The sequence below is a fragment of the Nuphar pumila genome, chromosome 13, assembly GCF_984573655.1.
Source record: "Nuphar pumila chromosome 13, dmNupPumi1.hap1.1, whole genome shotgun sequence".
NCBI classification, from domain to species: Eukaryota; Viridiplantae; Streptophyta; class Magnoliopsida; order Nymphaeales; family Nymphaeaceae; genus Nuphar; species Nuphar pumila.
The window spans coordinates 21,098,438-21,112,463 of record NC_143261.1 but is presented as its reverse complement, the minus strand read 5'-3'; the positions used below and the strand labels follow the sequence as shown (position 1 = coordinate 21,112,463).

The following is a 14,026-nucleotide window of genomic DNA, read 5'->3' as shown; positions in this document are numbered from 1 at the left end:
AGACTACGCAATTTAAAGCAGATATGCAATTAAACAGGTAAACAATGCAAGCAAGTGAATAGTGCAAACACGTAAGCAGTATCAGCGAATAAGGCGTGCGAGCGAGTAAGTAGTGCAAGCGAGTAAGCAGTGCAAATGCGTAAGTAGTGCAAACAGTAAGCAGTTCAACGCAAGTAAGCAGTGCAACTGACCAACGCAGCATACGATTCATTTGATCGTAAGTTGAGAACTACTACGCAACAAGCTTGTCCTCGTTCCTAGAACGAGGTCTCTGCATCTAATCACCATCAAGACATCGTTTGTCGCTCACTATTTCTAACAAACGCATTGTCCTGAACAACCTTAATCTATCCTCATCTCTCAAAGTCTTACGCGGCTCACCGTCACCGGTTATGACGCACTAAGGCGTCATACTTTCTTAGAGAAGCTCACCCTTCCGTAGAAGGTCCAAAACATGATCACTAACTCAAATCACTAACGATCTGATTCTCACATCTGAGTCATTCATGTAATAATGCTAAAACAGAAAGCCGAAACTATGAATTCATAGTTGGCTATCACAAACAATCTCAGAAGATCGTCACAGCTCACCATAACTTTTTATGGTAAGCGAAAACACAAGATCCACGTCGGATCGTTCAGTCCGAGAGATATACGACCGGACAAGGAATTACCGCCCTAGAGGGTATACCTGATCTTGGACCCTACACTTCCTCACAGGAGTTCACCGTCTTTGCAGCTACCCGTTTGTGGACAGTGTACATTCTCACAGAGATCTCTCACTCTAGCCGGGTCACCCGATCTGGGAAATGTATAACCTCACAGTGAAACCTTTGGGAAACCGATCCCCAACATATGCCATATCTAATGAAAATCATTGCGATACACGCATCAACACAAAAGACCGCTCTTGGGGTCGATAGCTACTAATATCAACAACAAGATCAACGCCGGATCACCTGGTCTGGGAAATGTATAACCTCACAAGGAATTCCGCTCTAGATGGTATACCTGATCTTGGACCATACACTTCCTCACAGAAGTTCACCGTCCTTGCGGCTACCCGTTCGTGGATAGTGTACATCCTCATAGAGATCTCTCACTCTAGCCGGGTACCGGGTCTTGATCATACACGCCCTCGCAGATAATCCTTTGGAGATCAGGTGCTCGTCAGACACCCTACTCGGTGATACACGCATCTATACAATCGACTGCTCTGAACAGTTGACTGCTCTCGAGGTCGGTAGCCACAATATGGGCACAAGCATGTATATCAGCAATATGCATTGTATCACTCCGCGCATAAGCATATAATCCTACGCATCGTATGATTGCCACAAGGAATATTGCAATCCTCAAATAGGCCCTCAAAGCATGTGTAAACGACACATGAGAACGCGCAGATATGGCAATTCAGTTGATTCTATGGGCGAAGGGTAACTAACTCTACCCGTCAGCCAAACAAAACAACTGAATAAGACAAGCACTCATAACAATGCTCGTAAAACATATAATTACCATAAAATGGCTCAGTCCATGAACAAGTAATTAAATTAATCGTAAGGCATAAACCATTACATCACAAGCCATTCATAAGCAATCATACGACAACAATTATATCACAATATGTAAGCAACTTATAAGACAAGCGATCACATCAATCCTAGTTGCCACCAGTTCGTAGATTACAAGCTGTATGCAATCACATCAATCATAAGAGATGCAAGCCAACAAGTGCTACGCTACAATAAGCACCAAACAGTTCGACCAAGGGATAAAGCAAGTCACATGCTAATATGTAGCAACTGGCATAATGCTACTATTATAAGCATTTAACTAGTATGAGAAACTCCTTATTACTCCGCAAAGAACTGCGTAAGCAGTTTAACCAACTAGAGTAACACCTTGACAGGCGTACACAGCTCAACGAGTAGCATATTGAACTATCGAGCAAGCAAGCGAATTAGTAGTGCAGGCGAAGCAGTAGTGCAAGCGAATCAGTAGTGCAAGAGAAGAAGTAGTGCAAGCGAAGCTCACGACTCAACGACCAGTGTGAACAGACCTTATGTTTCGATAATTACGAACCTGCGGGTACGCGCAGGCAAAACGTAGACCCAACTGAAACTAGTTCGGGCGTCTGTTATTCTATGTATTTTCAATAACCCGAATAGCTAGTTGAGTTCGCTCCAAAGGGACGGCTTTAACCAAGAGAGGATTCCCCAAAGGAGGTTGTGCCACGGACGCATTCAACTTCTGCAGAAGTGTTGAGCTAACTAATGTAGCCCCTTTCACCTAACTCCAATGACTGGGGAGGCCGGATCGTTGCCCGTAGGGTGGTTGTTAACAACCTGTCCATTAGAGTTTGTACCGCTTTGTCCTCTCCCTTGACAGACACAAAGAAGCGAATAGGTACGTTAGGGGTTGCTTAACTAACGACCCATTCTATGTTGTGGTATTTAAACCACCCGAGCATCTTGCCTGTGAAGGCGAATGTGAGGCCATTTATGTGATTACAATATTTTGCATTTAGCGTTGTTCGAGGTCGCACGACCGTCTCATCCGATCATCGCAGTACTAGACGTGTCGTGCACGACTACAAGTACTCTAGGATGAAGGGGGTATAGCTCCTCAATAGAAGCCTCAACAGGAGTGTTTCACAAAGATGTAAAGTTTATCTACTTTACTTTATCTTTTGAAACAGCAGCACCTTGTGCCAACATTATGCATGTGATTATCTCGAATCACATCCGCTATCGGGGTATCTACATGTCTCGCATGACTCGATACCGGCCTCGATAAACGGGATACGGGTTTCTCAACAGAACACCCGCTAAGAAGTTCGCTTGAACCCCCAATTCGGGATCACCCGAGATATGCCAAAAAGGCGAGCAGAAACAGCCAGTCACATCCTTCCAAATGCTTCGATTTGGAGCAGTCTTCGATGCTTTTGCGCAGCTCCCTGAAATCTCAAGTCGACTCTGCAGGACTGCACACACGAAGAGCCAGGATCCTTGCGAGGTATCCCTCTCCTTAGACGAGGATGTGCCGCTCGCTCCCGACTGAACTCTTGTCGCAAGAGGGAGAGGGGTAAATGCCCCTTGCATCCTCCACGAGGATGCCGTTAAGGCATACGCAAAGATCAAGAACCTGCACGTCATCTGCAATAGCAAGGCAATACCAACACTATGCAAAGGCAAGAGCTTAGGCGCAAAGCGCGACGGCAAGGTAAAGGCGGTAAGCATAAGTGCAACGCAAACCCACGACACAACGCGCAACGGCAAAGTAAAGACCGTAAGTAGGAGTGCAACGCAGAACCTTTGTGTGATGCACGACGGCAAAGTAAAGAACAAGGATCGCGAAACCGCGTCCTTGAGTTAAATGCGTACTCATATAAATATATATGATATATATATGCATAATATTTATTTAATTGTCCCTTTTTAGTTAATTGAGCTCAATTCAATTGTCCAAGTCTTCTGTGCAATCTTCCCCTACCTTTGAGAGTTGCAAGCTTGCTGTCGTCCGCAGATGTACGCGATTGGTGGCTCGGGTCGCGGAGCGCGAGCGAGATCCGTCGTACGAGCTGCAAAAGTAACGATCTTAGAAGCTAATACCAAAATAGAAAATCAGAGGCACTATCGCCGCCCTGACGTAAGGGAAACAGAGGCAGGGGCATCGTGCGCATGCGCACCTGCTATAAGCGCAAGAAGCAGAAGCAGGGGTTGCGAGCCCCTGCTGACTTGCTGTCAGCGGACTCCGAGGAGGCAGGGGGTTGCACCCCTGCCCTCATAAAGCGAGGGCAAGCAGGGTTGCGCCCCTGCCTGACAAAGTAGAAGAGAGGCAAGGGCAGAGCCCCTGCCTGTCAGCAACGAAGGGGAGGCAGGGGGCTTCGCCCCTGCCAAACGACATACAAAGAGGGAGGCAGGGGGCCTTGCCCCTGCCTGCCGAAGAACAACAGAGGCAGGAGCGATGCCCCTGCCTAAAGCGAGATAAGGCACAGGGAGGGGGCTCGACCCCTTCCCTTAACGACGAGGGCACAGGGAGGGGGATTGACCCCTCCCCTGACCAAAAGAGGAAGCAGGGAGGGTTCGACCCTCCCCTGCTGTCAAAGGGAGCAGGGAGGGGTCGACCCTCCCCTGCTGTCAAAAGGGAACAAGGAGGGGTTGACCCTCCCGTGTTGTCAAAAGGGAGCAGGGAGGGATTGACCCTCCCCTGCTGTCAAAAGGGAGCAGGGAGGGATTGACTCTCCCCTGCTGAAAGGAGACACAGGGAGGAGGGGCTCGGCCCCCTCCCCTGTCAACACAAAGAGCAGGGAGGGGGCTCAGCCCCTCCCCTAAAGTAACACGAAGCAGGGAGGGGGCTCATCCCCTCCCCTGCCGATCAAAAGGGCAGAGAGGAGGGGGGTGAGCCCCTCCTCTGTCGTAACAGGAGGCAGGGAGGAGGGGCTCGGCCCCTTCCCTGCCGTGACAGAGGGAGCAGAGAGGAGGGGGGGCGAGCCCCTCCTCTGCCGTGGCAGGAGGCAGAGAGGAGGGGGGCGAGCCCCTCCTCTGCCGGAAGAACCACGAAAAGGCAGGGGCTCTGCCCCTGCCGAGAAATCCACAAAAGGCAGGGGGGCAGAAGCCCCTGCCGAAAAGGTGGGCCGACACAGGGAGCTCCGCTCCCTGCCAGCGAAACAAGAGGGACAGGGGGAGCGGAGCCCCCTGTCGACACGACAAGTGACAGGGGGGCGGAGCCCCCTGCCGACGTATGGCGACGACAGGGGGCTTTGCCCCCCTGTCAGTCGACCCAACGAGAGAAACAGGGGGGGAGTCCCACTGCCGACGACAGGGGACTCAGCCCCCTGTCGACCGATCCTGAGAAAGGTAGGGGGGTAACCCCCCTGCCGATGGGGGGCGACGGCAGGGGGCTCCGCCCCCCTGTCAGTCGATCACTCCTGGAGAAGAAGAAGAAGAGGGGAAGCGTACCTGAAGAGTCGCCGGAACGGAAGGCAGTGGTCGTGGGTCGTCGGCACCTTCGCAGCAAAGAGGGAAGGAGATGGCCGACACCTGAGGTTTTCGGCCCCCCTGCAGCACGCGGGATGAGGGCGGTTGCCGACGGCGAGTCACCGGCGTCGGTGGCCGCAGGGACGAACGAGGCGGAAAGACTCGGTCGGGGGAGAGAGACCGAGAGAGGAAGAAGGAGGGCGGGGGGTTATCTTTGAAACCCCTGCCTCCCTGTGTTAAAAACACGGGAGGCGGTGCCTCCATTCGGGTCCGGGTCTGGATCCGACCCGAATCCTAACTTAAAAAAAAAAAAAATTCACGGGTTATTACAATTACTCACTTGAAGATTGGCTTGCTTCATTGGTTCAAGTGTTCATTGAGTTTGTTGGTTCGAGTGTTTGTGTTCTTGCTCTTCTACATCTATTTCTCTCTCTTCTTATCTCTTTCTCTCCCTCTATCTTTTTCTCCCTTGTAAGAATGGATGACAAAGAAAGTGTTGCAATCGTGTCCTTTAAACTTAATGATGCCAACCAAGGTTGTAAGGATCGTATCGTAACTCGTCTCGGTCGGGCCCAAAATAAGATACATATCGTATCATAAAAAAAAATTAAAAAATTAAAAATTATAAAAATTATAAAAAATCATAACACATGAAACAATGATGAAATGCACAAAATGCAACCATAAAATCACATATTACATATCAAAACAATTATGTGCTATGAATAGCATGCATAAGAGATCGAACATTAAATAATCAAGATAATATGCTATAAATGGCACTCACAAGAAAAATGCAAACTATGAAATAATATGCATATTAAATAACGAATCTAAGCTAATAAGTCACAAGATTCATAATAATGTGTGTTTACATAAATAAAAAAAATGCAGTGTTTTTTTAATGCTTAAACATTTTACATAACTAATTTTTTAAAAAATTCAAACAAAAAATGAATTAGATAACCTCAATCATTGAGTATCATCAACATCATCTTCTTTTTTCTTGGAAAAAAATCTCTCTAGATCACTTTTAAGCTCTTTAGGGATGAATATGAACTAGCCCGAAGAAGCCTTATGTGTTTTCGGAAAAAAATGAAATAAGTGCATTTAAACTTCATTTATAGTGTATCTTAAGATACACCCCGTATCGTTGTGTATCGTAAGATACAAGGGCGTATCATAAGATACAAGGGCGTATCATAAGATACAGAAATCTATCGTACGATACACACTCGTATTGAGATACGGGTGTGTATCATATTAGAATACCCCCATAGTAATGATATGTATCGTATTGTATCATACGATACGTACAACATTGATACCAACTATGTAACATGGTTTTCAATTATAAAGTGTCATATTTGGGGAAAAGAATTGTGTGGGTTAGTGGATGGTTCTGATTCGGAGCCTAAACTAACCCTAACCAAGGTGGAGAGCGAAAAGGAAGTTCCTCTTTCAGATGAAGAAAAAACCAAAGTTAAAGCTAGTTATGAGTAGAAATGGAAAGAATAGAGGATGAGACATGCCAAGATCATGTCTTTGCTTATTAACAGTGTGAATAATAAAAAATGTTCAAGCCTTACAAAATTTGAGCATGCCAACAAAGCATGGGAATATCTCAAAAATATTGATTCCCTTAAGGATATTGCACATGTGTAAAACTTATTAGACAAATTTTGAACCATGACCCAAGGAGAGAAAAGTATTGGAGAATACTACAATGAGTTATCCGAACGTTCAGAAAAATTGGCTCTCCTTGAGCCAAAGTGGCATTCCCCCGAGGATATTGAACTCTGCCAAAAAGAAATTGATGCAGAACACTTTTATCAATTTATAAATGGTTTGAGAACCGAATTTGAGCCTACTAAGTCGGTTGTCCTTCATATAGGAAAAATTCCCTTGGAATTAAGTATTGAAGAAAATTGTCTAAAGAAACGTATCTCCATGAATAAAGATGATTTCTTTTTTGCCATTCTAGGCTGAGATCCTACACTCATACTTATAGACCACCTCACTTTGGGAGACAAGGAAATAAATATGACAAAAGAAAAATCATTTGTCATTGGTGTCATGAGTCGGGGCATATTAAACTAGTATCCTAAGCTAAGAAGAAGGGAGGATAAAAACTATTTGGAAAAAAAGGCGGCTACGGTTGAAACACTTTAAAAGACTAAGGAGATGGCTATGGTTGGCAACTCTCAAGATATATCCATTAAAATACACAAATCCTTATATCAATTAGTTGAAGCTCTCCAACCTCTTCTTAGAGGATCCTCTTCTTCAACTGAAGTCGCGGTCTCATCTTACTCCAACCCTAGTAAATTTCTATGGCTTCTTGTTTAGTGCATCTTTTCACATGACCCCAAATCATGATATTTTATCTGAATGTCATAACAACTCAAGTGTGTCAAATGTTTTCACGGTTGATAGTAAATCCCTTGAAATCAAATGAATAGAATATTTTGAAAATAATCTTTCAAACTTAAAAAGATTTTTTATCCCAAAAATTTGATACATTCCTAAATTAAATTTAAATCTTTTATCTATCTCTCAAATATCCTATTATAGTTATAATATCTTCTTCTCTTCAAATGAATGTTTGGTGCCGGATCGTCAGTTAGGAAAGTTGATTGAGCAAGGTCATAGAGAAGGAGGTTTCTACTATATAGATTTTTTGGAGACACCCAAAGATACTTTTTTTGTAATGTCTAAAAATTAGATTTAAATTTATGGCATAAAAGATTAAAACATCCAAATGTATCTAAAATCCAATATTTCCCAAATTTGAAAATTTTTTATAATATGAATGATTTTACTTGTGAAGGTTGTGTTCTTGGAAAAATGAGGAGATTGCCATTTAATGATAGAACTTTTATTTTTTCTACACCATTTGAGTTAGTTTATTCAGATGTTTGGGGGTCAACACCGATTTTATCAAAAGGTGGATATACATATTACGTTATATTTGTGGATGACTTTACTAGACATATTTGGATTTACTTAAGCATAAATCTAAAGTTTTTTCTCATTTTCAAAACTTCATAAGTTGGTTAAAAATAGGTTTGAAAATGAAATCTCTATATTTCGTACAGATTCAGTGGGAGAGTTTTTGTCCAATGAATTTAAAAATTATTTCAGCCTACATGGTATCACACATCAAAGATCTTGTCCACACGCTAGAATAAAGATAAGCTTCTTGTTGGGCTTGAGGAGTAGCTGGGTTAGACATGAGCAAGATTTTGTTTCTTTTAGTTATTGATGTATAATAGGGGTATATCGGTCAGGTTACACAAAGTTGTTGCTTGCTATATACGTTAGTCACCTAGTAACGTATCCTAGAAGACAAAGGCGTTTTACACAAGGAATTCCATTAACTAAGACCATTTTCCCATATGCTTAACATCTCCTTAAAGTTAAAACTGGATATGATGACAATTTTAAAATATGCAAAAAGATCAGTTGATATAAAAAGCTGTGTTGTCCAACTTTTCAATTAAACAAGACAGTGATACACAACGTATTTGGTTACTACCCTCAATAACGTAGAGAGAATAACCATGAAGGAAAAACAAACTATGCTAAAAATGTGTCACAGCTTAAAAATAAAAATCCATTATAATATGTTTTCTGTGCATAATAAAGGAAACCATGGGCAGCCCCTTACAAACTCAGAAAAATCATGTTGGTATAGTATATTTCCATGAATTAAATCATTAAAGCACCCTGTGGACATAAAGCCAACTGTTGCATATATGACAAGAAGTCAATTTAATTAACAAAAAATGAGTAATGCATTTTATGGAAATTGTAAAATATTAGTAAAACAATCTTAAATAAAAAAATTAAGCTATGCTCAAAAATAACAGTTTCTGTAAATGAAGTCAATTTGAAATTCATTGGTGATAATGAGGAAGAGAAGCTTAAGACAAAAAATTAACTAAAACACAAGCAACAATTAAGATCATTTCACCTATAGCCATATTCAGGTTGTGGCTTCAAGTTCAAGACCTACTACATAACCAAAGGAATTCAAGTCTCTAAGCCAGTGTAATTGAATGCTACACTTCGATGCCACCAATAGCAATTTATGCATACATTCCTTATATTAAATCATAGTTTACCTTGCTTCAATTTCTTTTTCATGGTTAGCATGAACATCATTGAGAGCTTGAAGAGCACGATCCCTTTCCAGTGTTGCCAGTGCAATTTCTTTCTCTGCTTCCTAAGATACATAGTAGATAAGGAAAGCAGAAAATAAAATACGGTATTTAGAGAGAGAGAGAGAGAGAAAGAGAGAGAGAGTGTGTGTCCATCTATCTATCTATCTATCTATCCATCTAGCCATACATACATACATACATACATACATATATATATATATATATATATATATATATATATATATATATCATGTGTGTATGTGTGCATGTGTGCATGTCAACTGTCGAATTATGAAACTGAAACGCAATGCAATGAAAACACTATACCTTCACTGCTGCCTCAAGAGATTGAACTAGCTCTGTCTCCTTAGATGCAGATAGCTCCGCATCCTTCTTCTGAAGAAGAGCATGTGCACGAACCTTGTAAGAGGAAAATTCTTTTTTTAGGATGCTAACCTGGAAGAATTGACAATAGGCTAACATGATTAGAAATATAGATCAGATATTTAGCACATGAAAAGAATATAACTTTTGCAAGTAACAAGAGGAGGTTGAGAAATTTAAACTCATTAAAGTAACAGAGATGTTCACATTTGTATTTATCGGGATAACCTATTGAAGGTCTTCAGATAAAAGTTAATCACATGAACTTGTTACATGCCTAGTCATTAGTGCTATGTTTGTAATTCAATTAATAAAAATGTTCATTAATGGTGTGAATATAACATTACAAATTACATCTGGTTGCACAGTACCATGATTGTGGTTGCATTATAATAAAGTCATGATTTGCCATCTCGAACATTAGGGAGAAACACTCGCAGCTAATTCCTTCTCTTGACTGTGCCTCTATATTTTGGTTCTTCAAGAAACACAAAGACCAAGAAGGGTCAAAGCTTTAAAGTTTAAACCTCAACCAGCATGACCAAAGGCCCCTATGTGTTCCCGATCTTCTACTAAAACACCACACGCACACACACAAAAGCACCATAGATACAATAAAATGATCTAAATTGTCAATTATGAATTAAAAGTGTGAAAAATAAAACATGGTAAAGATATATAATTAACTACAATTAATAACCAAAATGTATATAGGTAACACAGGATGCTTTTGATCCCGTGTTTACAAATTAACTGGATTATAAAATGTATAAATTAGTTGAGTCAAGTCTGAAACCCAATTAACTCATACAAGAAGTACCCAAGTACTAGTGCCAACATGACACAGGTAGGTGTGGACACCGAGCCAGGCACCCATTGAGTTTACGGGTAACTGACACGATTTGGGACGGGCTCAGATCACCAATTGGTCACCAAGCCCGATTAATGCCAGGCCGAGCCCAACCACCACACTAGAAGTGAACAATGGGGGTTGATTCTACAAGTAGAGAATTACATGATAGCTTATACTAAAACATATTCAGAAGAACAATATCGGAGCTAATGCAGTTGTATGTGATGCAGATATGGTGCTTATCAAGTTATCATGAAGAAATTAAGGGATTATAACCAGTCACAAATATCGGTCTCGGCTATACCTCGGCAAGGCAATTTCTCGCGATAATATAGGTTTAGTTGATAAATCTCAAGAAAAACTGAGTGTTTAAAATTTTTAAAAATATAAAAATAGCAGAAATAAGTAAGAAAATAACATGTTTAGATAATAAATTACATGTCTAATAAAAGAAATAAAAATATCAAAAAAGAAGAAAAATATATTTAAGATATAGAAACAAAATATTAGAAAAGTAAAACTGACAATATTGTGATATCGTGATATATACAAATTTCTGATCTTTTCAAATTATCGTGAGATTTTACCTTTAATATCGTTTTATGAATTTACAGCAATATTATCATGATAATTTCAAAATATCGCCTATATCGGTGACTATGATTGTGACCTCGAGAGGCCACTGACTCATAAGAAAAACTTAGTAAACTCAGAGTAGAAAAAAACAAATATAAACCCTTTTCCTTTGACACATAGAGGGATTACAGCCATATATAATTGCTACTATTAAGCGTGACCATCTGCCCTGTTGTAAAAGAATATGCTATGATTCAGCTGATGCCATCAGAATTTACATGAATATAACTAGCTAACAAGAATGTGTGCATAGCATTTTGCAGAATCACTTGAACTTTTTGCAAGTAAAATATGCTAGTCGCCTATGGAACTGTTTAACCAGAATTCAAAACATGAACACAACTGTACCTCCTCTTTAGCAGCCAAGAGTTCTGAGTCTTTGGCATTTAACCGCTGACTTAGCACAGCCAACTGTAAGTCTAATTCACCTGTAACAGTTTTAGATGGTCATATTTTCCACCTCAAGGGCAAGAAACCCAAGAAAATATACAAAAGACATACATACTTCTAGTCTTGGCTGATTCAATCTGAGAGCGCAAATAGGCACTCTCAGATTCCTCTAGTTTTGCTTTGAGTGCTTGGAAAGAAGCTTCCCAGTTTTCTCTCTCCTTCTCCTGAACAAGTCAATAGACAATACTTTCATTAAGCAAATTGACTAAACTCAAAGAACGAGTATAACACATAAAGGAGAAAGGAAATGAATTGAATATTAATTATACACTATAAAGCAAAACAAAATCTCATGATTCTTTGTAGCAGCATCAACAACAAATCATAATCTAGGATGCACAGATTCTTTTAAACAAGATAGACAACTATTTCAGATGCTTATATGCACTGAAACTGACATTAAAACTAGATCCTCCCTACTTAAGCATTTTGGAAGTCTCAATAACAGATTTCCCCTTATATTATATATTTACTCTCTTTGTCTCATGATGTATGGCTTATGGGCTTGGAACCATTAGTTATTAATGTAAAAAGTCCAATGATTTTCTACCCTATTTTGCAAGGGTCAAAGAATCCAATGTCACTTGCTGGTTTCTGATACCAACACCCAGATCCATGTCTATGTAACATAAAAAATAACTACAAGAAATTATGTAAATGTAGCCAAAATGTAAATAAAGATAAAGAGTAAAACAAAGAAAAAATGATAGTTCAAAAGAAGGGTTTGCTTTGAATTCTTCTAAAAATAAAAGGATAGTTAGGCCACATTATAGAACTGAAAACACAATATGTATGAGACTTTCACAAATACTTAGAGAACCATGAAAGACTTTTTCAACCATGTTTATATTGCAGTTAACCATATAAGCATATCTGCTCAAATAGAATCATAATACGGAAAGAAGACTTCTCATATAATATACTTATTATACACTAGTAATTCAAGCGCTAATATTAGTTCATTTCAGAAACTCTGAATCCAGAAGACTAGCCAATGATTTCCATAGGTGAATGCAACTTTATGCTTACTTTTGAAGAAAACTCTGAGTAAATCAAGGGAAATCAAACTAAAGCATACTGAAGGGAAGTTGTAACACACACATGCTCATTTTTTAGATGCAGTACTTCGCCTTTGGCAGCCTCCAATGCTGCTCCTAGTCGTGCAGCTTCACCACTAGAGGCTGCATCCAACTCAGCAATTTGTGACTCCTTTTTGGCAATTAGTGCCTGCCAAGAATAGATTGGGAGTTGATTCATGTTAGCTGAGCACTGAAATCTTCAAATATTAGAAAGCAATACAATTAAAATCAAATAGACAGAGTTGTACTGCAGTACAAAATTTATAAATAAGCATCCAAAATCAAACAATAAAAGAAAAAAGCATGCATCATATTATGCATGACGTGAATGACATTCTGGCCAGTGGGTGCCACTCAATCATTATTCCAAACATTAGAAAGGAGAAATTTTCTTGTTCAGCATGCAAAACTTCAAATAGCAAGAAGTCATTAGAACGAACTGATGAAACTACAGAGTAAGATGCTAAAATGATGGAAAATTAGAACATGATGGATCTGAAGAAAAAAAAACTAATACTAGTACAGAAGCTAAAGTACAAGATGATAAATATAGTCTTTCAGGTCCATATGGGGCAATTCATGTTACCATAAAGACAAACATTTAGAAATATTGACAATTATATTCATGGCAAAGTCAAGCTAGGCTAATTGTTCTCATTATAGTCAACAAAATATAGTGCAAGGTACTCTCAATGTGCACATCAAATAGCTACAGTGCATAATTTGTTTTCCCATTATGAACACACAACAATACATACCTAAGTAAATATATACATGAATATATGCATATATATACTCCAATATAGCATAATCATATCTAAAGACAAAGATAAACAATAAAATACTATACAACAAATATTTATATACTTATAATAAACAATATTTAATGCCTGATATCTATATATGGAATTACTCAGTTGCACCTGGTACCAATGCATGGTACAAGAATCCAAACATGCACACTAGGGACTTTCTAGTTTCTTTAATGCAGGTCAACAAGATCATTTGTTGTTTAACAAGTGGACCTATAAATGTAACCTATGAACTGCCACGACATGCATGTCCTGCAAGGAAGAGAAGATGTTTGGCAGCCAATGAAATGAGCCAAGCAAATCACCTCTTTCAGCATTCAAGCATATGTACAATATCAGTCTGCCACTTGATGCTCACTGATAACAAGCTTTGGTTGCATTTCTTGACTTTCAACCTTTTTCTCGAACAAAACATTGATCTAAATGTGCTTTGTATTACCACGTTACACTAAAACATAGTTATAGTATTTTTGTTGTCACAATATGGGAAAGATGTTATCTTCTGATAGTGACACAACAATTGGCTTAGTATCAATGACCATCGGAGCACTAATTGGCTTGCGATCTGCATGTTGCAACAAATCTAAGCACACTTGTGCTGAGACCACCAACTATCCTTTTTGTTGATCTATCTCAATCCCCTAAAAGTATCACAGTTATCTCA

General features: G+C 39.9%; 1 protein-coding gene across 2 annotated transcripts in view; it reads right to left on the bottom strand.

Moving 5' to 3' along the window:
- Positions 1–14,026, bottom strand: part of LOC149818046 (protein GRIP-like) — an 84,228-nt gene that overhangs the window by 29,055 nt on the left and 41,147 nt on the right. For both annotated transcript variants that reach the window (XM_089986533.1, XM_089986534.1), the window contains exons 7-11: positions 12,573–12,698; positions 11,527–11,635; positions 11,370–11,449; positions 9,476–9,604; positions 9,110–9,210 (exon numbers count right to left, since the gene is read on the bottom strand). In XM_089986533.1, coding sequence (XP_089842659.1) covers positions 9,110–9,210; positions 9,476–9,604; positions 11,370–11,449; positions 11,527–11,635; positions 12,573–12,698 — 545 coding nt within the window. The remainder of the gene's footprint in view (positions 1–9,109; positions 9,211–9,475; positions 9,605–11,369; positions 11,450–11,526; positions 11,636–12,572; positions 12,699–14,026) is intronic.